This window comes from Bos indicus, chromosome 10 (assembly GCF_029378745.1).
Source record: "Bos indicus isolate NIAB-ARS_2022 breed Sahiwal x Tharparkar chromosome 10, NIAB-ARS_B.indTharparkar_mat_pri_1.0, whole genome shotgun sequence".
Lineage (NCBI taxonomy): Eukaryota > Metazoa > Chordata > Mammalia > Artiodactyla > Bovidae > Bos > Bos indicus.
This window is the reverse complement of record NC_091769.1, coordinates 21633518-21658396: the sequence shown is the minus strand read 5'-3', so window position 1 is coordinate 21658396 and position 24879 is coordinate 21633518. Positions and strand designations below refer to the sequence as shown.

At 41.6% G+C, this 24879-nt stretch overlaps 2 protein-coding genes and 1 pseudogene across 9 annotated transcripts in view; 1 reads left to right on the top strand and 2 right to left on the bottom strand.

Moving 5' to 3' along the window:
- The window catches only part of ACIN1 (apoptotic chromatin condensation inducer 1), a 38478-nt gene extending 19833 nt beyond the window's left edge, over positions 1–18645 (bottom strand). For 5 of the 7 annotated variants that reach the window (XM_019968342.2, XM_019968344.2, XM_019968343.2 and 2 more), the window contains exons 1-5: positions 18319–18645; positions 16649–16714; positions 14663–14774; positions 14120–14239; positions 56–144 (exon numbers count right to left, since the gene is read on the bottom strand). In XM_019968342.2, the coding sequence (XP_019823901.2) occupies positions 56–144; positions 14120–14239; positions 14663–14774; positions 16649–16714; positions 18319–18630 (699 nt within the window). In that variant the 5' untranslated portion in view covers positions 18631–18645. Of the gene's footprint in view, positions 1–55; positions 145–14119; positions 14240–14662; positions 14775–16648; positions 16715–17718; positions 17852–18318 lie in introns of those variants that run through there. The other 2 variants (XM_070797110.1, XM_019968346.2) reach the window with 2 other exon arrangements.
- On the bottom strand, positions 3657–3741 carry LOC139185527 (small nucleolar RNA U3; annotated as a pseudogene).
- C10H14orf119 (chromosome 10 C14orf119 homolog) lies at positions 18316–21437 on the top strand. 2 transcript variants are annotated; one of them, XM_070797112.1, is made up of 2 exons: positions 18316–18503; positions 20342–21437. In XM_070797112.1, exon 2 carries the CDS (start codon positions 20343–20345, stop codon positions 20769–20771), a length of 429 nt encoding a protein of 142 aa, XP_070653213.1. In that variant the 5' UTR covers positions 18316–18503; position 20342; the 3' UTR covers positions 20772–21437. The 2 variants fall into 2 exon arrangements, with proteins under 2 accessions (XP_070653213.1, XP_019823909.1); XM_019968350.2 differs by lacking the exon at positions 18316–18503 and adding an exon at positions 18760–18967.
- Positions 21438–24879: the final 3442 nt, after the last annotated feature.

The window sequence follows — 24879 nt, the reverse complement described above, 5'->3', positions numbered from 1 at the left end:
TATCCAAAGCATTTCGCAAAGAAGTGAAGGATGCTTTCAGAGACAACAGAGTTACCTGTCTGACTCTGGATGATCGTCTTTCTCCTTTCCTTGGTTTCTCATCATCAGATTCACCTTTCTCTTCAGAAACAGAGGTGCTTTTTCCTATCAAATGAAAGAAAATCAAGTCAGACTTAAAAACACGAACATTCATACAATACTGCTTTCTAAAATTCAATCAATCAAAGCATATGAGCTGGTCAACACACACCTATATTAATTTCCCCGATCTCTATGTAGAAGAAAAGACCATATGAAGCCCTAAAAGGTCAGGACATGTTGATAATTCCTGCTATGCACATCTGGAATGTTTTACTATCTCAAAGCCAATTCACATATTACAAGTAATTCAAACAAATGTAAAATAACTACCAGTGGCTTCAAATTGTCTATCACAAAGTACATTTATTTCTGTTAAATGTTTTGTCACTGAATCAAAGCTAAAGACTTCATTGTGTTCATTTGATTTTTTTGGACAGCCTATTGCCACTACTTTTGCCCAAAACCTCATGATTAACACACTGGTTTGTAAAACAATAATCTCATGATTACTTAAGAGAAATGATTTTCAGGGCCCTAAGGTTCCTAAAAACTTCTTCAAGCCAACTGGACAGGGCTCTGGAAACAGGCCTCTCAATTATGTTTTATATATGGAACTCAAGGTAAGATTAAAGAAAAACAAGTTCTACTATTAAAAGAAAGCTTGTAAATCACCAATGTAGGTCATTCCAATTAATAACTCCAAGTAAAACTGGAAAAAATGTTCACTTACGTTCCATGTAAATCACTTAAATAATTTGGGTCTCAGTGTCTTGACAGAAAATGGAACTGAGGGGCTGGAAGATCTCTATGTTTCCTACCAGTATTAAAATATTACACGGAGTAGAAATGCATTTATTGATGAGGAACAGTTTAGAAAATAGCCTAAAGATAATTACATTCCAAATAGGTACAATACAGTACAAAAGGTTTAAATGATGCACAAACACCTGTTCTACACTAACAGTATTTAAACTAGTGCAAATAATGGCAAATGGTGTGAGAAAAGGGAAGTTTTCTCTTATTTCTATATTTCAGCAATCTAAAGTGAACTAGTCTGGGCTTCTGTAACTAAAAGAAACTTACAAAATGAACTAGAAGACTGCATATACTTTATAAAACTTTATTCTATGATCACTTGATTAACAGGATCTCTGAATATATAAAACATTTCATATCTAGGTTAGAGAAAAAAGACTTTTTTGCATACATAGGAGAAAGAAGCTGATTTATTGTAGTTTAACAAGAAATTTTAAAAAAGGCAGAAGGTAGAGGGAGGGATAAACAGGTAGAGCACAGAAGAGTTTTAGGGCAGTGAAAACACCCTGGTATGACACTCTAATGATGGATACGTGTCATTATACATTTGTCCAAACCCACAGAAAGTACATCAAAAGTGAACCCTAAAGCGAGTTACAGACTTCAGTGATTATGATGTGTCAGTGAATATTCACACACTGTAAGAAGTATACCACTCTGGTGTGCAATGTTGATAAGAGAGGCTATACATAGGTGGGAGGAGTAGAGGGCACATGAGAAATTTCTGTACCTAGCAATTTTGCTGTGAACCTAAAACTACTCAAAAAAAAAAAAAATCTTAAAAAAACCCCCAACAAAAACACTATCCAGATGCTCAAGAATTAAAAAAAAAAAAAAAATTTGGAAGGAAGGTAAAAATTTAAATATTGCAGATTTCTTAAACTTATCTACAGACAAAGAAAAGAAAATCCTACACCAAAGTATCAGTTGCTGCTATTTTAGTTTGTGGGACTTATGGCGATTTAAAAACCTGTTTAATGCACTTCTACGAGAAAAGAATCTAAGAAAGAGTGGATATATGTATAACCAATTCTTTCTACTGTGCACCTGAAACATAACACAGCATTGTTATTCAACTATACTCCAAATTTAAAAAAAACCCTAGGGAATTCCCTGGTGGTCCAGTGGTTAGGACTCAGCATTTTCATCGCTGGGGCCGGGGTTTGATCCCTGGTCAGGGAAATAATATCCCACAAGCCATGCAGCACAGCCAAACAAATAAATAAAAGCACCTGTTTTCTTCTAGTTTTTCAAGAATTTTTCTAAAGAATACATGCTACTTTTTGTAATAAAACAATCATTTTTAAAATGATAAAATCCTATACTCTGCAGGAAAAACCTACAGAAGAGATTCTCCAATCACCTCAAATACTATAAACAGGAAAAATTCACAGGTCTAGCCATCCCAAATACTTGCATTTATCACTTCAAATTCTATATAAGAAACATTCTCTGCTGTTTTATTTCAACTTAAAAAGTGAGCGTTATAAACACATATATGCTCTGAATAAATAAATGTGATTTTTAAGGGGAGGCGGAGAAAGGTATGCATACAGTTAGTCATAAATGTGCTAAACAGGTCAAAAAAATAGTTTTTTAGTTATGATTTTAAAATTATGTACAAGCAAATAGCCTTTATCTCCATCAATTATAAACTACATACTATTCTATTAGACCATAATGTGTCGGGAGCCATGTTAGGCATTACTGACAAAATGGAGGCACGGCCCCCAGCCCCCTCCTCATTCCGCAGGCACAGATCCCGGGATGAAGGAGTTAGGCCTTGTAATTCTGACTTGTCTTTTCCTCTCCTCGGCTGAGTTGACTGAAAAGGAATATTAAGGTGCTTATTGTTCTTGAGAGGAGCATGAGAAGGCACAAAGCCTTCTGCAGCATTGCTCAGAAAATAATTCATAAAGTTAATCACTGACATTTGTTCAAGGACTTTTACAAGAGTGTTCCAGGATGAGCACATAGGCCGTAGCTTGAGGCCATGGGAGGGATTGATATCTGAAGCCTATTTGTGAGGAGAAAGTTTATGGCAAAGGAGTTTACTGAATTTAGGGCTTAGAAATAATTAAAATAGTTAGAAGTTAAAGATTTGAGGAATGTTGTAAAGTTAGCATATTTTACTATAGCTTATAGAAATCAGGAATTTTTAGAGACACTATAGCTAGAAGCCTTTTTAAGAGAGTGAGCTCAGGATGTTAGGGGCAAACTGGATTTAGGAAGGTAAGTAGTAAACTGAGGAATGTAGCATGAGTTACAATGTAATCACAAGTTAACTATGGGACACTTACAAGAGGCAGATAATAGATAAGGCTGATTCCCAGAGAATCACTGAAGCACGAACTCTGTTTGAAGAGCAACAGTGATTTATGGAGATGATAAATCTGGGAGAGGGGGAACTGAAAATGTCAAACCTCTGGCCTAATGTTTTTGTAAAAGTATAAAAGAGAATCTTAAACTTGGAATAAACAGGCAGTCCATAGAAAACTGAGAGGCTGCCTCATTTCTCTCGCCGACACCATCCATCTCTTCAGGTTGAATCCCTGGTTGCTGGAGTTGGACTCCGGCCAGTGGCGCCCAGAACAGGGGACACTGAAGAGTAAGTGATTCTGGGAATGTAACGCGGGACGGTTAGGACTGTACCTGTGGGTGGCCGGCACCCCTTTGCAATTTAGGCAGGGTGAGGAGGGTATAGAATCAGTAAGAATATTCTTTAGAAGAATGGGTTTCTTCCTTTTTTTTTTTTTGAGGCCTTTGCTAATCTTGGTGCTCTACACGATCAGAGAAACTTCTCTAGTAACGAACTATAGAAATGATCCCTGAAAGTATAGTCTTAGAAGAATGGGTTTCTCTGCATCTAAGAATAGACAAATGTTTATTGAAATATCATTTCATATGTTAGCCCATAGAGGCGTTAAAGCAAGCACAGGAAGACCGTCTAAATTTCTACATTTGTTTTATACTTTGCATGGGCCAGAAAAGGTTCCCGTAGATGGTTTTGCTCTGTGGAATATGATTAGAAATGTCCTGGACCCTCGTCATGAGGCTGTTAAGATAGTCTATGGGGGAGGCTATAGTGGTGGACGGTGGTGGGTCTCCACCTTCTGTGCAGATCATGTTTTCTGCCATTGATGAAGTAAAGGAGGGAGACTGTGCTCTGCCTCCCGAGGAAGGAGAGGGCTTACAGGACGCTGCGGCCGGTGCCCTGGCGAGCCCCTTCTTCCTCTACGCAACTGATTTAAGGTGACTACCGCCACCTCCACTTGTGCCTCCCAGGGCCCAGGAGTTCCCCACTTTGCCTCCAAAGCCTCCCAGAGTATTACCTAAGGCTGAGAAAGATAAAGAGTTTTTTTTGAAACAAAGGAGCTTTTAAAGCAGATGCATGCACAATATACAGAGCCTGCTCCTTGGAGAAAACCTCCTCAGGGGGCCTCACCCAGGCTTAAAAAAAAAATTAATCGTAATGGAAACGATTCTACAAATAAAAAATGTTTCTCTTGTGGCCAAATGGGGCATTTTTGCCAGCAATGTCCCGCCAAGCAGGGACAACAAGTTGTGCCAATCAACCCCAGGTAGCGCAGGACTGGACCTCAGTTCCACCACCGCAACAACAGCAACAACATTAACCCCTGACGTTGAGTGGCTGGCCCCCTACCTGAGGGCATTGTAGGACTTGTGCTGGGGCGTAGCTTGCTTTCTTTTCAAGGAACTTCGGTGGTGCCTAGTGTGGTAGATTCTGATTATACTGGGGAAATTAAAGTTTTGATCTCGCCACCTACTAAAACTGTGCAAATTAATTAAGGTCAAAGAATAGCACAGCTTTTGCTTTCACCTTATTATCAGACAGGAAAAACCTTGACTTCTCAAGCTAGGGGCCCCAGAGGATTTGGATCTAGTGATCTAGCTTTTTGGGTGCAGGAAACTACAGCTTCTAGGCCTTTAAAAGATCTTTTAATTCAAGGAAATAAAATGTCAGGGCTGTTAGATACTGGAGCAGACGTCTCTTGCATTGCTGGAAAAGACTGTCCCTCATCCTGGCCGACACGCTTGACCAGTGCCGGCCTGGTAGGAATAGGGTCAGTGCCCTCGGTTGCTAAGGGCTCACAAATTTTGACATGGTCAGATGAGAAGGGGGCATAAAGCACTTTTTGTCCATATGTGGTTCCTTCACTACCTTTTTCTTTATGGGGGAGAGATATACTATCTCAGATGGGAATGCTTTTATATAGCCCAGATGAAAAGGTTACTAATCAAATGCTGAAAATGAGCTATAATCCTGATAAAGGGCTTGGTAAAGATCAGCAGGAAATTGTTTCTCCATTAGAGACGGTTCTTAACAAAAATACAGAAGGTCTGGGATATTCAAATTTATCCTAGGGCCTGTTGCTCTTGCTGCCGACCCTATTACCTGGAAATCTGATGACTCGGTATGGGTGGAGCAATGGCCATTAACAGCTGAAAAGTTACAGGCAGCTGAGGATTTAGTTATGGAACAACTGGCAGCCGGCCATATAGAGCCTTCTAATAGCCCCTGGAATACTCCTATTTTTGTTATTAAGAAAAAATCAGGAAAATGGAGATTGTTACAAGATTTGAGAGCTATAAACCCAACCAAGGAAGACATGGGGGCCCTCCAGCCGGGCCTCCCTTCCCCAGTGGCTGTGCCTTTTCAGTATAGTGTGATAGTTACAGATCTACAGGATTGTTTCTTTGCCATTCCCCTGGCTGATCAAGATTATAAACGGTTTGGTTTCAGTCTCCCTTCAGCTAATTTTAAACAGCCCTATAGGAGGTTTCAATGGATGGTTTTGCCTCAGGGAATGAAAAATAGCCCTACCTTGTGTCAGAAATTTGTAGACCAAGCTGTACAAAATGCTAGAACAAAGTATAAAGATCTATATTTGACACATTATATGGATAATATTTTGGCAGCTCATAAGGATAGAGCCTTGTTGCAACAAATTTTATCTGAATTGATTGAGGCCTTGGAAAGCTGGGGTTTAAAGATAGTGCCAGATAAGATGCAAGTAAATCCTTTTTCTTATTTAGGGAGGGTATTAAATACCCATACCATGAGTCATTCGGAGAAATCCTTTACTAACTTTAAATGATTTCCAGAAATTATTAGGAGATATTAATTGGATACACCCACATTTAAAACTGACCACTGCAGATTTAAAGCCTCTGTTTGATTGCTTAAAAAGTGATCCTAATCCCAGTTCTAAGAGAAAGTTGACTAGTGAGGCAGAGTCGGCTCTTGTTAAAGTGGATGAGGCTTTAAATGATCAGTTAATTAGGATTAATATTACCAGAGGATGGGATTTAATTATTCTCGCCACAGAGCATACACCTACAGGATGCTTGTGGCAAGAAGGCCCATTGGAATGGCTCCATATACCAGTGACCCCAAGAAAAATAATTTTATCTTATCCTAGCTTGGTAGCACAATTAATTATAAAAGGTAGAAAAAGAAGTGTGGAACTTTTTCAAAAAGAAGTAGCAAATATAGTGATTCCATTCAATAAGGATCAACTGCAATTTCTTTTACAAAATAGTAATGATTGGCAAGTTACCCTGATAGATTTCAGGGGTCAAATTTTGTTTCATTTGCCCTCAAGCCCCCTACTGCATTTTTTGAAAACACATCCAGTGATTTTTTCCGAAGAAATTTTCTATTCAACCTTTGGAAAGGGCAATTTTAGTTTTCACAGATGGTTCCTCTAATGTTTAAGCAGTCACAATTATTGATGGAAAATCCCATGTTCAGGTAACTGAAGAGACATCGGCCCAGAGAGCTGAGTTGAGGGCGGTTATTTGGGCTTTTCAACATTTAAGAAACCACGCCTTCAATCTTTTGACTGACTCCCGATATACTGTAGGGTTATTTCCTCATACTGAGACTACTAATATTCTAGAAAATGAGACTACTATATTCTCCCTGTTATTTGATTTACAGAAGGAGATTAAGCATAGAGATAAGAAATATTTTGTGGGACATATTAGAGCCCATTCCGGCTTGCCTGGCCCTTTGCATGAAGGAAATGCTTTGGCAGATGCATTAACTAAAGTCATTGCTTTAAACTTACATGAAAAGATTGACAAGGCCAAAAATTCTCACAAAATTCATCATCAAAATGCAGCTGGTTTAAGGTATGAATTTCATATCCCTAGGGAAGCAGCTAGACAAATAGTTATGTCCAAATTGCCCAACATTTAATCCATCTCCACCATTAGGAGTAAATCCCAGAGGCCTTAGGCCTAATGCTCTCTGGCAAATGGATGTAACTCATATCGCGGCCTTTGGAAAACTGTCCTTAGTGCATGTTACTGTGGATACCTTTTCTCGTGTTATTATAGCCTCTGCTAGATCAGGTGAAGCAACAAGAGATGTAATTCAGCACTTGTTTCAAAGCTTTTCCCAAATAAGACTCCCCGAACAGATAAAAACAGATAATGCCCCAGCTTATAATTCTGCCACTTTTAAGAGATTTGTCAACAATTTTCCATACTACATTCAACCGGAATACTTTATAATCCCCAAAGCCAAGCCATAGTGGAAAGGGTGCACCAGACTTTAAAAAGTCAGATAGCTAAATTAAGACAGGGAGAATTTAAATATTCCTCTCCGCATCATGTTTTACACTATGCTTTGTTTGTAATTAATCATTTAAACGTGGACACACAGGGGCAGACTGCAATGACGAGACACTGGACTCCTGAAGGGGCTACGACTTGGCCTCTGGTTAAGTTGAAAGACCTCCTTACAGGAGAATGGAGAAGGCCAGATATACTGCTAACTTGTGGGAGAGGGTATGCTTTTGTGTTTCCACAGGATTCCACTTCTACTGTTTGGACCCCTGAGGTTACTAAAATCCCTGGGGTCCTGGAGTCCGGAACCGAGGAAAGATGGAGAGACCAGAAGCTCGTAGAGTCCAGACCTGAGGGAGCCAAGGAAACGCCAAAGGGCGAGTGACCCTTTGCCTGAGGCTTCACTGCTAGTACATCGCTTCAGGCACCTGGCGCTTCAGGAGAGACATGCTGATTGAGTTCAACCATATTCTGCCCCACCTCGTCACAGTTATTGTACTTAAACAATCACCTCCAGCACTGTACCAACTTGGGGCCAGCTAAAACATCTCGCTCAGCGGGCTGAAGAATTAATAGAAAGGGGGAGATACGAGGCCACTCCTATGGTAATGTCTGTGGTTATGCTTGCTGTGTTAGCTTGTCAGCTGAGGCCCTCCAGCACAGAAAAAGTTCATTGGGCTCATTTGCCTAATCCACCTTCTTCCCAGCCTACTGATTGGATGAATGAATGTGTTTTTCTTAATGATACTCTTCTTTTGGGTGGGGCTTCTATCTATCCTAATATTGTTAAAACAGTGGTCAGCACTCCCTTCAATTTTTCGGGCGCGTCCATTTATCCACCTATTTGCTTTGCCATACCTTCCTCTCTACAAGAAGTAGCTCCAGTTTTGAATGGATGCATTAGCACTTCCTTGAAAGGCATGCTTACTGATTCTCCAAGAAGTGATGGCAAGAGAGACTTTTGGTCTTTACAGCTGCTGATGCCAGGGGCGCAAGAAAGACTATTTGATGCCTTTAAAAAGCAGCCCCTCATTTAAAGGACTATCCGAGCTGTGCACTCCCAACTTTAGACTCTGATGAACAAGGACTACAGGCCTGGGAAAGCATAAGCAGAATTTCTGGCTTTCCTAGTTGGAAAGAATGCATGTACGCCATAAAGTTATCTATTCCCATTGCTGCCACCAGACATTTTCTGACCAAATGAGGGTACCCCAATCTTTTGAATCAACGATGGGGCTTGATTTATGTAGAACCTTATAGGTCCACATGGAATAATTCATTTCTCCCTATGCCTTTAGTAATTACTAGGTGGCATGCTAATGGATGGGTTCCTCCTTTAGTGAGCTTCGATGGAACGGGTCCCATGCAGCCTGAGTTACGGAAAGTATTGGCTGCTATGGCACCTGTGATTTTACATAGACCTTTAAATGAACAAAGATATATTGTACGGGCCTGCATGCATTCTCCCTATGCCTTTTTGTTGGCCAGAAATCAGAGTGATTTGGAAGTTTCTGAAGAAGAAACTGTTTACAATGTTATATGTGTGAATTGTTTTATATAGAATTGTGTTGATGGGAATGATTATAATTATAAGGCTGTGATGATTGTAAAGCAACCACCATATTTGATGGTTCCTGTAAAATTAGAGGGACAATGGTTTGAAGATTATGCACTGAAAGTTTTATATGAACTTAATTTAATTTCTCGACCTAAGCAATTCATTGCAGCTCTGGTTGTGGGAATAACAGCTTTGATTGCCATAACTGCATCAGTTATGGTTTCTGCTGTTGCCTTGTCAAAACAAGTGCATACGGCCTCGTTTGTCGATCAGCTGTCCAAAAATGTCTCCGTAGCTCTTACTACGCAGGAAATTATAGATAAGAAAATAGAATATAAGGTCAATGCTTTAGAAGCAGCAGTTCTGTTTATGGGGCAAGAAATTACAAATTTAAAAATTAAATTGTCTTTAAGGTGCCATGCTGAATTTAAATGGATGTGCATTACCCCTCTACAAGTGAATGAGTCCATGCACTCTTGGGAACGCATTAGAAATCATATTTTAGGCGTCTGGAATCATTCAGATTTTAGTATTGATATTTCTAAGTTACATCAGCATATTCAGAATATGAAGCAGGCGGAGTCTGACTTTTCTAATTCTCTCTTTGAAAATCTGGAGGGGTATCTTTCCCATGGATCCTTTTCTACAATAATGATTAATGCTGCCATGTGCTTATGCCTGTTAGTTCTGATTTGTGTAATAGCCCCGTGTCTTTTCAGGATACTCAGCCAAAGTGTTTCTGCTCTATCTACTGAGTTTCATACCTATGCTCTAAAAAATAAAAAAGGGGGAGATGTCAGGAGCCGCGTTAGGCATTACTGACAAAATGGAGGCACGGCCCCCAGCCCCGTCTCCTCATTCTGCAGGCACAGATCCTGGGATGAAGGAGTTAGGCCTTGTAATTCTGACTGGTCTTTTCCTCTCCTCAGCTGAGTTGACTGAAAAGGAATATTAAGGTGCTTATTGTTCTTGAGATGAGCATGAGAAGGCACAAAGCCTTCTGCAGCATTGCTCAGAAAATAATTCATAAAGTTAATCACTGACATTTGTTCAAGGACTTTTAGAAAAGAGTGTTCCAGGATGAGCACATAGGCCGTAGCTTGAGGCCATGGTAGGGATTGATATCTGAAGCCTATTTGTGAGGAGAAAGGTTATGGCAAAGGAGTTTACTGAATTTAGGGCTTAGAAATAATTAAAATAGTTAGAAGTTAAAGATTTGAGGAATGTTGTAAAGTTAGCATATTTTACTATAGCTTATAGAAGTCAGGAATTTTTAGAGACACTATAGCTAGAAGCCTTTTTAAAAGAGAGTGAGCTCAGGATGTTAGGGGCAAACTGGATTTAGGAAGATAAGTAGTAACTGAGGAATGTAGCATGAGTTACAATGTAATCACAAGTTAACTATGGGACACTTACAAGAGGTAGATAATAGATGATAAGGCTGATTCCCAGAGAATCACTGAAGCAGGAACTCTGAAGAGCAACAGTGATTTATGGAGATGATAAATCTGGGAGAGGGGGAACTGAAAATGTCAAACCTCTGGCCTAATGTTTTTGTAAAAGTATAAAAGAGAATCTTAAACTTGGAATAAACTGAGAGGCTGTCTCATTTCTCTCGCTGACACTGTCCATGTCTTCAGGCTGAATCCCTGGTTGCTGGAGTTGGACTCCAGCAGTAATGTTATTTTGATATTGTAAAACTGCAGTGACAGGATTCTAGACAATCCCTTCTCCAGAAGCACTTGCCTAGCAAGTCATCAAAGAGATGTGGGAAAGCTGAGAAAAGTTGTTCAGAAAGTTCTGGACATCATTGTTTTGCAAAAAAAAAAACAAAACAACAACAAAAACGACAGCTGGAGGGGACCTTCAGACATGAAAACAAGAACCTAGTAAACAATACAAACTATAAGAAAGAGATGAGGCATTTTTTTGAGCTCCTCGTAAGGAACTGATGTGAGGCAGACAAGATTCTACGAAAGGTGCCATCTATTATGTGCACGTGGCCACATGAGTGTCTTCAGCCTGATGTTACTGATATGTGAAGGAAATGAGCACCTTTAGCAGAGGGTGGAACCAATGCTGGTAACAGGTTAATATTTCAGGCGTTAAAAGGTAAGCCAGGGTGAATGTAAGATTTCTAAGATTCCAAGCCAGAAGTCTTCAGGAGAGCAAAGATAGTATAAAATGTATTAAAGTGAAGAAAGTTTAAGGGCCAGATAGGAGGGAAGTTTCTTCAATCTGGAAAACAAATCCCTCGGTAGGATCTACAAGACCCAAGTTAGGTAGCTATAGAGATCACAGCAAAGCCTGTGGCCAAACAGTATCCTTGGGTATGAATAAGAAGCAGAAATTAAGAGAAGGATGCCAAACCTAAATCTGACTCATATCTGCTGTATAAGTAACTTATCTAACATTTCTGTGGAATCTCAGCATCCAGATTTAACACAAGAAATAGGAATAAGGGCTAAATGCTTTGTAAGCCAAAGGCTGGTTAAAACCCCCTGGGGTGGTTCATACCTTTGTTAATCAATCCATATTCTGACTGCCCATTTTTTAATGTTTTAGTATTTTTCCTAATCGTCCGAGTGTGGTCTCTTTTTTAAAAGAATTAACTGAAGATAATAAGGACTTCCATAAAACCAGTTATGACCTAGAAGGGAATCCAGGCAACCCCTGATTATAGAGAGCAGAAAAATCTGAAGAAACTGGTAGAGAGGTAAAAAGTCAAGAAGGGGAGCCAGGGAGGATTTTATAAACCAATCCTTCCTTCCTATTTGGGACTGTGTCTACAGGACGTTAATGGGAGGCTGCTGCAGTATAAGACAAGGATCCTGATTAACTGTTAACACTGAAAAGCTATTCTTTCACTTAGTCATTCATAAACTGAGTTCATCAACAGAACTACCAGGAGACTTTTAAAAAACGTAAGGTCTCAGGACGTACACTCCTTGAGGTTCTTGGGGCAGGGACCAGGAATTCATATTCTTAAAAAACAATACCCCCCCCCCAAAAAATCCTCAGGTGCCACTGTTAATTAACAACATATTACTAGGAACCTTAATCAAAATGTTACGAAACAAGGAACCCCAAACATCCAAAGCTAACAAATAAACTGGAATCCTAATAATTTACTGGCCTACGGCAGACTGACATTGTATACCTGAAACAAACCTAACTTCTGGGTAAATTCCAGGCATTGCTATTGATCCAACCAAGCATTGCTAGAACTCCAAAACTACCACTCCACTTAGGACTCTTACCACATTTTATGCCACATCTGTAATAAAGTTCATATTCTAGGCAAGATCAGAGGTAGAAAAGTTTATGGACAGGGTACACTGAAGAAGACACAGAGCAATTGTTAGTTGTACCCTACAATTTTAACCCACTCTAGTATTCTTGCCTGGAAAATCCCATGGACAGAGGAGCTTGGCGGGCTACAGTCCATTGGATCACAAGAGTCAAACACAACTTAGCAACTAAATCACCAAACCACTCTACAATTTACTACATTCATTTCTAATTTTTCACCTCTTTCCTTTCACCTACCCTCTCTTTCCCCTCATCAATTATAGCTACAGGCATAGTCCTACTGATGACTCAAAGCACTGAACAGACTGACCACCTTCTTCATTCTAAATCTTTATTTGATTTTTAAACCTACATCTATTTCAGGACATTCCTCATTTTCACTTCAGATTACATTTAAGCCAGAGAGAGGTTCTCTCTTTTTCAAAAGAGTTTATCAGATCATATTCCCATCAAGAAGTTTCAGTGGTCCCTCCATTACCTTTAAAATTAAATATCACCTTCATTCCTATCCCTGTGCCTCTGTTCCTTTCTAAAAATACCCTCTTGTCCTCTCTGTGCCAACTCAAATCCTACCTATTTCTAAGGCTCAGCTCAAATACTACACCTCCTTTAATAAAGCTCTCTATAATCTTTCTGGTCCTCAGTGAATTTTTCGTCTTTCGAATTCTGACAGTACATTGTGTCTGTACTCCTCATATGTTACTTAACACATACTATCTTCTATTGTTAGCTTTATGTGTGATTGTCTTCTCTCTCCCTAACAGACTGTACAAGGTGCTGACCCCCCACCACATACTCCCGCATGGAGACATGTATACAGCAGAACTCAATACATAATTTTTTTGGCTTATTTTTATTTGAGAAGGAACACTGACAACTAACATGCATTCTAAAAATATTAAAAATATGGAATGATCACCTTCCCCATTACCACTAACATTAATAATTATTCAAAATACTTGTTAGTTTACACACTGGCTTCCTTTATCTACCTACTATCCACATGTCTTATATACACGTTCTCCTAAAGGTATACTTAGGTAGTTTCTAGAAGACAAAGGCTGTATTTACAGATTTTTGTTTGAGATACTATGCAGAAGTGGGTGCTCAATGCTTTCTAAAATGTGAAAAAATTAACCCTGCCTAAACCAATTCCACACATTAGGTCTGAATTCCTTGTAATAATGCTCACATAATACTCTGCATTGCCTCTCAGCACACAGCATGACTCTAATTATGTAATAATTTGTTTAATGTCCATCTGTTCACTAAACTGTATGCTTCATTATAGCAGAGACTTGTCTTTTTACTATATTTCTGGTGCCTAGCACACGCCTAGCATATAATAGACACTCAGTAAAAACTTGCTGAATGAATTAATAAACTGCAGATGTCCATTTGGGAGTATGACTGACTGGATGTGTGACACAGAATATATACAACTGGTGAAGAGATGAAAACGAGTTGTGACTGCTGCTAAATTCAGAGGTACAGTAGAGGAAGTTAGAGAGGTATACAGGTGAGAAGAAAAATCAGACTGCCTTATAAAATACTCTGAGAGGTTAACACAACATTGAGGTGAAAGCAGAATTCAAAAAGGACATAATTTCCATGAAAAACAGATGTCAAATAACACTGTCACAGAACTGCCCTGAGACTTTTAATGGAAGCTTAGCATGAAAGGAGGTGTAACTACCTCCCCCCACCAACTACGCAAGACTGTCAAAACAGCGCAGTGGGGAGGGAGATACGTACTGGGTGAATGTCTGCTGAGCTCCAGCTCTGGTCTCTCCAGGCTGCTCTGAAAGTCAGGAGGCAGCAGGGAAGCCACTCTCTCGGGATGGATCATCTCGTCCTCCGACTCAGCTGAAGCTTCTGCAAAGTACAGATTGGGTCGGGGCAGGGAGGGAGTGAAGGGCTCAGCATGTGGGAATATGTAGAGGAGTGAAGGAGGTCAGGCAAAGTCATGGATACAGAGTATATACTAAAGAGAGCACTGTACATAGAGAAAAACTCCCTGGTTTTTCTAGTCTAGTATGTCAAAGGATAGCTTAATTTACATATAACTCTTCCTGTTGGCAGGAATCCTCTTCTAACAAGATTAAGTCAAATTAAGTGTCTTCTTCCCTGACAAAACATAAAGAGTAACTCACTTGGATCCACCAACTACCAAAGCAAGTAAGTGGCAGTTTCAGCCTGACTTATATTCCTGAAACTGCCTAGTGAAATAGGCCCATCTACTCGGTGACAGGAATAAGAAGGAAGGACTCCATGTGAGAAGCAACAGTCTGAACTTACCTTCAAGTTCTGCAGCTTCTCGAGCTTCACGTTCCAAACGCTGCCTAAGCAGCTCCTGCTGCTTTTCCAGATACTGCTTTATGAAACTGTTCTGGCTCATTTCCTCGCCAATCTGTGTAGAAGAAATGGAAAAAGACAGTCTAGAAAAGCAAACCAGGAAAACGCTAGGAAGAAAATTCCATGGAGCAAAGGATTATATCTGGATCAAAGAAAGATAATACTGGAGGGCCCTTTTCTAAGCTACTCCTAAGCTGAGGACCAAAATATATAGCCCTATGATTCACAAAAGATGGCAAAAAGAGGAGCTGCACATAATCTTTTATTTTAAATAGTCAGTTCCCAACCAAACAGTGATGCACAAATAATCTAAAAAGAAATAAACTCCTATAAAACTATGTCTTTTCTAAACCATATATCTAATTTTTCCTTTTAATATTAAAAACTGAAGGAAAAAACACTAGTTCATACTAATTCATCTTTAGTTGACACAAAAGATCAATCTCCACCTATTCAGGAAACATTTAAACATCTCCAAAATTCAGTATCAGATTTAAAAAGCCTGAAAGCAAGGGACTAAGAAAAGGGATGTCCATTCAGCATTCAGACAGAGTTCTAACTCCATCTTCTTTGGGTGAGAAGAAATCTTTGGTAACAATATTTAAAATCCAGGACTCCCATGTCACTCTTTAGCCCTTCAGCTTTTTCTTCACAAGTCCTCCTCTCAAGAACCTTCTTGCTTAGCAAGTCCTATTAGAACTCCAGAAAAGGGAAAAAACCTGAATACTTTTTGTCATTAGTCATCTTTCCTAAAGATGGTAAAAGTTTATTTTCACCTAAATTAATAGAGGTAGGTTCTCTTGGTAGTCATCGGACATTAATCAAGTGTGGGTTGCAAGTATTAGAGAATATACGTATTTGTTGCAAAAATCCTATGTTAATAAAAGCAAAACTTCAAAGACAAAAATGTAATGGGCAAAAGGAATAGAATGGTAAACTGATTAACATGCATTTTCTTATGTTTGCTAAAATATTTAACTAAACCTCTGTAAGCTAGTTAGATTATGATACTTTCAGCTTAATAAGCTAATAACAAGGGAGTAGGAAAGCTCTCTTGTTTTTCCACAGTATCTTGGGATTTCATCTAGTACTGGAGCTACACACCATTGCACTAACAAAGACCTGGATTCTTCCTTTAAGTGCGTGACACACTATAATGAGGAATTGGTAAAGCTGAAAAGAATCTTGAGACTACCTAGTCTAACACTTTAAAAAAAAATGGGAATGGTTTCTTTCAAAGAAATCTTATGCAGAAACTCAATGCTATTCTAGCTTAGGAGGGGAATGTGAACTGCTGCTCACTTGGAAAGAAATTTCCTACAGGAAGCCTCCAAAAGCATCTCCAGAAAATCTCAGCAGTTATAAAACTATCGATATAGTTCAACCTTTTCTCATCTTACATACAGGGAAACTGAGGAAATCAAGGTCTCCAAAGGTTGTTTCTTGCCCTAAGTAACAGAGCAATTAACAATGCTTAGGAATGACTGCATAGTTAATATTAACACTGATAATGGTGGATGATCTCCAAAGGACTGATTTCTTGGAAAATTTATGTCAACACAAGAATTCTTCTTGGATCAGGACGTATTTTCCTATACTGCCGTGGTGACTGTCTACTTCATATCTACAAGGACATCAACTACTTCTCTCAAATCAATGTCAAATAAATGACTTCAGACCCTTGCACTCCACTTAATCAACTGGAACCATATCTTTCTGCACACACCATTTCAAGAATCAGAAATTAACTTATAGCTCTTCTGATTCTTGAATTCTTTATTAGAATTCAATTGTCCCAGTATGAAAACATTTTCAACCCAAGGAACTTAGGGAAATACTGGTGAGAAACCAAGCACCACACATACATCATGTCCTTCCATGTCTCTGTGCATTCAGAGTCCACCCCTGGTAATGAACCTTCTTTCTTACCTGGGAATTTGGCTGGAATGCAGCATGCGGGGTTGAGTGTTTTTGTAAATTTTCTAGCATTAGAGCCTGGTATAGAGAAGGGCAAAAGTCAGAAACCAGGAAAAACAAAAGCAAAAAATACCCCTCCCCCAATCTCTTCATCAAATGCAATGACTAACCATACACACTTAAACTGTACTTTTCCAAGGACCTAAATGCCCTTTACTAATACTGTTCTCATTCATCTTCAGAAGACCCTTAAAGGTAGCCACGGTTACTGCTACCAAATGTACAGATGTAAAATGCAGGCATATTGAGGAAATCTGGCTATGCAATAAAATCTGACAGTACTACAATCGCTATTGTCTTCTGCACTTCTGACCAGTGTTCCTTCTAAATCTGGCCCTTCACTTCAAATACTCAAACCAGGTTCAAATACATGAAACCATGATTTTGTCCTCAGTGAATTATTTGATCAGTTACCCAGGATTAGATCTACTCAAGTGAACCTGTCTTGTTTCCAAAAGAGTGGCAACTAGATTTACCAAATTTATAAAAATTTCAAAGAGGAGGCTACAGAACAAAATGACCATAGACTCTATAAATCATGTTCTGATCCAATACACACACACATGAAACTGTCAGCTTCAGTGTAAGCAACGGTCTGCCAACTTAACCCTTGAGCCAACCCAGCCCAAAACCATACTGAGTGAGTGAGTAAAGTCGCTCAGTCGTGTCCAACTCTTTGCGACCCCGTGGACTGTAGCCTACCAGGCAAGAATTCTCCAGGCAAGAATACTGGAGTGGGTTACCATTTCCTTCGCCAGGGGATCTTCCCGATCCAGGGATCGAACCCGGGTCTCCCGCATTGGAGGTAAACGCTTTAACCTCTGAGCCACCAGGGAAGCCCCCAAAACCGTACTACTAGTCACGTATCCTAACTAATGTTACCAAATTAAAACCAAGAGATCCTCATCTTCCCTCCATTTACACCAAATAAACACACCAATTCATCCGTCTACCTCTTGGCAATCCCACCCTAATCTACTTAAGCAGATTCAAAATCCCCAATACAGACCAGCCCACCTCACCTCTCTCATCAATATTCACCAAACTCTTATCCACCCAAATTGCTTCTGGATGCTCTATAAAATATACATCTCTGCCTAACCAAGTCCTTCAAATCAAGGCTTCTCTTCATCTCACCTCCTACCCTAGTCAAACAGACATTTTTGCCCTACCCCAATTCTATTCATTCGGATACCGATAACCAACCCCATCAACCCCTCCGGCCAACTATACCCCTAACTCCGACCCAGCCCAACTCGCCCCCCTCAGGCCAGCAACGCCGGTGGTTGTAGTGGGATTTAACTCCTTCTGCAGCGCATGCGCCGAAACCACAGACACAAACAAGGAGGGGGTGGGGGAACGAGGAAGGAGCTTAAGACACTCCAGGAGAGTAGCGCGCACCCTCCCATTTTGGGCTCGCGCCGCTACCGTTAAGGCGGGAACCGGCGCTATTTCTACTCCAGCGCGAGCCTCGCCAACCACCGTGCGCGCGGATCCGGAGGCTCGCGCTGGCGGCCTGAGCTCGCTCGCGCCGAGCCCGGACACTGCGCCTGCGCCGCGGCAGAGACTCGGCTCTACCGGGTCCGCTTCCCTCCGACACCCCGGCAACGCCGTCTCCTCACCCCTTTGAGCCGCTTGACCAGGGCACTCTTCTGCCCGCTCTTGGCTAGGCCTCGCTGCTCCAGTGCGGCCTTCAGGTCGGTCACCCGCAGCGCCTGAAGAGGCTTCCCGTCCAGAGTCACCTCCTCCAGCTCCGCCATCTTGCGTGAGGTACTCGGGTCCGTCCCGACGGCTTCGGGCATCTTCGGTAATTTCCGCCAACGCCCTTCGAACGTACCGAGTTGGCCCCGCCCACTGCCATAGTCAACCCCTCGATTACCACTCAGAGCTCCCCGGGTTCCTCCGGAAGTGCTCGGGTGTTTCCGTCTACACATCGGCACCAATTGGTTCTTTCCATCCTCCCAGCCTCTCCCTCCTCCCGCATCCTCCTTTCAGAGCTCGGTTCTCTTCGTCTTACCGAGATTTTGAATCGAATCCGTTCGGAAGCTGTCGACTCTGGGCTAGCCATAATCGGAATTATTCGGCTATCTCCGGCCCTAAGGCTGAGGCGCTGTGGAGCTTGGGTGTTTGGGGCGGGTCCGGGACCGGAAGTGCGTGGGCTGCCGGGTTGGCCCTCCTTAGGGTTTTCAGGAAACATGGAAGCAGCCGTGATAGTCGGAGTTTAAACCCTGTTGTGGCGGTCTCCGGGTGCCCTGTGAGAGAAAAAGGGAGGTAAGCGGGGTAGAAGTACCTCCCTCCTTGGGCCGGGTCAGACTCAGTGTTTGCGTGCTACCCTTAGTGTGCCAAACCTCCAACTCTCCTACGGATACAGCTACCGCCTCCCATCTCCGAATCTCCGCCACTCCCATCTAGGGCTACGTTGCTGTTTGGGACCTCGGAATGCCAGGTTCCGTGGCCTCCAAAGTGGGAGGTGGCAGCATTGTGTCTTTGGACCTGTTCTACGAACCAGTTCTTGATCATTGAACTTGCCATTGAAGCTATGTCGCAAGACTCGGGGAAAGTTCTCCCTTTCTCTGAATAAGAGAATAAAATTCCTTTAGGAGGAATTGCTTCTTGTAGGGCCACTGTGAAAAAGCAACCTCCTTGAGTTGTTTTGGTAGTGAACTGATGTTAATTGCTTCTGGGTTCCTTTGTCAGTAGAAACGCTCCAGCTTAGAGCAGAAGAAACACAAACAGTAAAATATGTCGTAAACAAGTAGTTTGTTTTCATTGAGACTCAAACTGTGGGATTTGAGAACTGTTCAAGCTGGTTGACCTCCTAGTTGCATTAGTGATGCTAAGGCCGGTCATCAATAGGTATTCTATTAAACACGAAGGAAAAGTGTTCATACATGGATTGTCACAGCAGTATAACACTTGTTAGGTCCCTAAGACAGCAAACCAACTAGGCCATTTTCTCAGTCCTTAAAAAACAATTGGCTGCTTTTCCTGTTTTTCTTACTCTCTCATCTCATTTTGGACAAGACACCCTCACTAACTCTGCTCTTCAATTTTTCCTGATGCTTTACAGGAAATATAAGAAAATAATACAGTTATAAAGTTCTTATTTCAGAGGCTACATGCACATTGTAGAGAAGGCTCTTTCACTGTATAAGATTTTTTCTTCTTTTTTTTTTTTTTTACCTACTGTTGATAGCTCAGGAATGATTAGCATCTGGGTCCAGACCAGCTGCTTGGTAAATTAAAAAATGTATACCTTTTTTTCATTTTAGGGAAGATACATTGGACCAGTATTAATCATTGTTTTTTTCTTTACTCAACCTGGAACATAGAATTAGGTGGGAAAGAATGAACAAGGGATACTTTGGTTATTTTTAGATTCTTTGTAGGAATGATGGAGGGAGGCAGTGGTTGGGGAGGGTAATGGGTTTGAAAAAGAGGAAAGTTGGTAGATATGAAATGAAGTTATTCTTGGGTGCTTTCTGTAAGGTATTTGGATAATAAACAAAGGACCCTGTTTTTCTGTAAACCAAATCGGTGAAAAGTAATAGATGCTGGTTAAGTGTGGTAAGATTCCATGTTGTTGGGAAGCTTTATTTTCATTGCTCTATCCAGAGAGTACATAACAGTGCTTTTATGTTTCAGGATGCCACTGGAATCATCTTCATCTTCAATGCCGCTATCCTTCCCTTCTCCCTTACCCCCAGTACCAGACAATATTTCTAACTCTTCTCCTCCCCCAATGTCTTACATCACTTCCCAGGAGATGAAGTGTATTCTTCACTGGTTTGCCAGCTGGTCAGGTCCTCAGCGTGAACGTTTCCTTCAGGACCTGGTAGCTAAGGCAGTACCAGGAAAATTACAGCCATTGCTGGAAAGTCTGGAGCAGCTTAGTGTGTCTGGAGCAAACCGACCACCTTGTATCTTTGAGTGCCAGTTACGTCTTTGGGATCAGTGGTTTCGAGGTTGGGCTGAGCAGGAACGCAATGAATTTGTCAGGCAGCTGGAGGTCAGTGAGCCAGACTTTGTGGCAAAGTTTTACCAAGCAGTGGCTGCTACAGCTGGTAAAGAATGATATTAAAAATCAAAGAAGATAGGCAGAGCTAATGTAGCCATGGCCACAACTTTACTGTGAGAACTTCAAACGTATCTCAAAGATCTGGAGATGGTGTCCCGATCAGCTGACTGAAACTACCTGACAAGTACAGGCCTGGTGATTCCAACAGCCTATCAACTGGACTCCTGCTGGAAGTGTTTTCCATCTGAGCAAATCCAGATCAGCAGCCTGCTTCCTAGCTTACTTCAAGAATTTAAAGACTTCCTTTGCAACTGTAGAAATCTATACATTATAACTCAAATCTATTACCAGCCCGGCTTGTAGGGTATCAAGTAGAACATTTGTACAAGGTCATGACCTAGCTGGATTTGAATGGCTGGTTTCACTATCATTACCAAATTCTGGCATAATTTTGTAACATCCCCACTACTAGCTTTCCTCTTGATGATTTAGTAAAATTATGGAAAAATCAGGAGACAGAGATGTTTGTTCCCTTCACTCTGATGTTTGTTTGAATCCAAATAGCAGTGACTTTTTTTCTAAAGTATATGTGGCATCTTTCGAACTGGTAGTAGATGTTCCTATCTTATAAGTTTGCTTTACAACAATATGAAAACAAGTAACATTCTTTATAGGCTGAAGGATTTATTTTTTTATATCAAAATAAAGAACGAATTTTCAGAACCATAAGTCTCTACTTTTTTTTTAATTGCAAGGCTAGTGTAATGTTGATACACAGAGAAAGAGACATTCTGAGAAAAGTAGAACATAAGTATAGACATTAGATCAACTTTCCATCGAGTGTCTCTTAAGAAATCATCTCTGCTGTAACCCTTGTCATGCTCCAGGTAGCATCACACCTTCTCATCCCTCCACTGGGCCCCCTGTTGTGCACTGGCGCTTTGGTGAATGATGAAAGGGCAGGAGGTCCCACCTGAAGAGGCGCTTCTTTCTGATAGGCTGTGGTTCCCAGTGCATCCACAGGAAAAACAACATGGGGCAGAATCCCACGGACAGACCTTGGTGGGTCATGAAAGAATTGTGGTCCAAAGTAGCCAAAAACCTAGGAACGCAGAGGTGATAATGTGGCCTGGAATAATGCCTAGGTGGTGGAGGGTCTTACCTTTGTTTTATTTTTATTTCTGGTTTTTCGAAATTACTCCTATTTATGTTTCTTTTCTTTTCCTCCCTCGACACTCTTTCAGACCTTCCCTCACTCAGAACTCCCTCAGACCCTCTCTCACTCAGCTATTTTCTTTTTTCCTACCTTAGATCTCCTTCTAAATGGTAAGCTGAACAGGAAATCAATAAAAGGGTATACACAATCTGAAATGAATGAGACCAAGATCCAAGACTGCCAGGAACTTATATTGTTGGAAGGAGAACTTGGCAGCAAGGGAAATGACTTAGGGGAAGAGCTAGACAATGGTGTTTAGGCAAGGTGCATTGGTCATGCTTGAGGTGATGACAACCTGGTGCTCCAGTGGTTAGGACTCTGTTTCCACTACAGGGGACCCACATTTGATCCCTGGTCAGGGAACTAAGATCCCACAAGCTAGGCAGCGCAGGCAAAAAAAAAAAATCCATTAAGGGGACTAGGAGCCCTATGTCCTAGAGATGGGTAAACTCCATTATTGTTGAGGGGAGAGGTGTCCCACAGTAAAAGGCCCCATGTTAGGGATCCTTGTTTTCAGAAATACAACTTTGTATAATCACTGGTGGCTCAACAGGAAAGAATCTGCCTGAAAATGCAGGAGATGTGAGTTTGATTCCTGGGCTCAGATGTCCCCATGGAGGAGGGCATGGCGACCCGCTCCTGTATTCTTGCCTGGGGAATCCCATGGACAGAGGAGCCTGGCGGGCTACAGTTGATGGGATTGCAAAGTGGGACATGACTGAAATGACAGCACAGCAGTCCACAGGACAGTATGTGTTATGAATGTGTAATCAATACAATTTCAAATACCTAGATTCTGGAATTTGAAAGAAGACTTCTTGGAATGTTACCTTATTTGCTGTTACTTGCTGTATTTTATGGTAAGGGTGGCTCCTTCATAATGATACTTCTAGAGGTTTCTTCTGGAGAGTCAAGGTCAGAGCCCTAGGCAGCATACCAACTGAAGGCCCTTGGCAGCCAGATTTCCACATACGCGCAGTGAACACCAGACTAGTGGTAAGGGGCTGTGGATATAGCACCTAAAAGGACTGATCTTTTTTTCTTTTTTCTGGACACTTGGCTCTTTTTATGGAAGTATAGTCCCTGAAAGAGTATATCTCGTGAAACAGGTGTGCGATGAACGGGAAGGTCTTCAGAGGAGGGTTATGAAGTAAAGGACTTAAGCATTCTCCTTGGCCTCCTGTATAAATCCTTAGCCAGAAGCATCTCTTTACCTGCTAGTGCCTTCTCTGCTCACTAGAGCCTGTAGTACTGCTTCTGTCAGTGTTTCTCACTCTTCCTTCCCCAGGGAGTCTCCTGGAGGCCCAACTAATCCAATTCAATCCAGGTCTCGGATTGAAAGACTTACAGGTTTGTAAGTGATAGCATTGGTAACTTCATTAGTCTAACACAACCAGCACGAGGGACAGAAGATCATAGTAGCCAGGTGTCTGCAAGGAAATACGTAGCAGGGCACAGTTACAGCCTCAGTTACTTACTCAAGCCCTCCTTCTAAGGAAAATGTTCATTCTAAATCAGTCATGGACTCAGCAGGGTACTTAGTAAAAAATGAGTGAACATCAATACATAAGCTACAGTGATACATTGTACAGCACAATGTATAGAGTCAAAATTGTATAGTAACTTTAAATGGAGTATAATCTATAAAAATATTGAAACACTCTGTTTTCAATGTTGCTCTATGTACCTGAAACTAAAATAGTATTGTAAAACAACTATACTCCAATGATTAAAAAAAAAAAAAGATGTACATAAAAACACGTTGTGTGGTACTACCATAAGAGCACTTCCAAACTTTTTGCCAGTGTACCACAGCTAGCCCACTTCTGATACTCATCTGAATAGCCTTTCCTGGAAGGAATGGGGCCCAGGATGCTCCCTCCACCTGCGCTTTGTACACTGCCCTGTCTATGCTTTGATGTAAACAGCAGCAAGCCAGTGAGCTCTGCTTCCTTGACATGTGGCATCTGAGAGGGATGCCTGGTCTCGTCCCCAGGTAGCAGCTGTGAAGTGAGGTGGGCAAGGAAGCACCGACTCTAGGGATGGTAGATCTCCCCATGGGGATTCTCGGCCCCAGGTGGGAATCCATTTCCCTTCTTTGAGTATTCACTCTGAAGGGCAGGGCAGAGGGTAGAGTAGTGTTTGTCCAGATGCCTCAGAAGGAGACTTCTGTCCGGGCCACCTCTGTTTCATTCTGCTTTCTCTAGTCCAGCCACCCCACTGACCAAGGGCTTGAACCTGCAGGGGCCTCCCAGCATGGGGTCTGGGGGGCAGCTTCATTCATCCGGGTGCAGATAGTGGCAGCCTGCCCGCTGTGTGTGGGGGATCATAGAGTGACACGAGGGGGACAGCCAATTGTGCAGTCCCTCAGCCCCGCAGCACATGCACATCAGCCAGTACAGGAGAAGCCTGAGGCGCCATTCCCACAGGTGGCCACGGGGCCAAATTCCCGGCCAGGCCCAGAGAGGCAGGAAGACAAAGAGGCCTCAGAACAAATGAATCCCCCAAATTCCTCAAGGACAGCCATGCTTACAGTTTCCATTCCACTTTAGCAGCAGATAACCCCCTCCAACCTCTCCACTTCCCCCCAGATGACTTGACTCATGAGTGCCCTCTACAATTCTCCCTTATTTCTCACCCGGCCCCACAATACCACCTCTGCAGTGCTGTGGTTGACCTGGTCCCAGCCCCAGTCTTTTTTTTTTTTTTTTCAAAAATTTACTGATCTAACCTTTTGATTGTAGTAGGTATTCGTTGCTACACAGCTTTCTCTAGTTGCAGCAAGCGGGAGCTACTCTCTAGTTGCTGTGCTCAGGCTTCACACTGTGGTGGCTTCTCTTCTTTCGAAGCGCAGGCTCTAGGCACACTGGCTTCAGTAGCTGTGGCTTGCAGGCTCTATAGAGTTTTGGTTCAGTAGTTGTGGAGCACTGGCTTAGTTGCTCTGTGCCA

What these genes read in the sequence shown, in the direction of transcription:
- C10H14orf119 (XM_070797112.1), top strand. Translation starts at nt 20,343, where the DNA reads ATGCCACTGGAATCATCTTCATCTTCAATGCCGCTATCCTTCCCTTCT.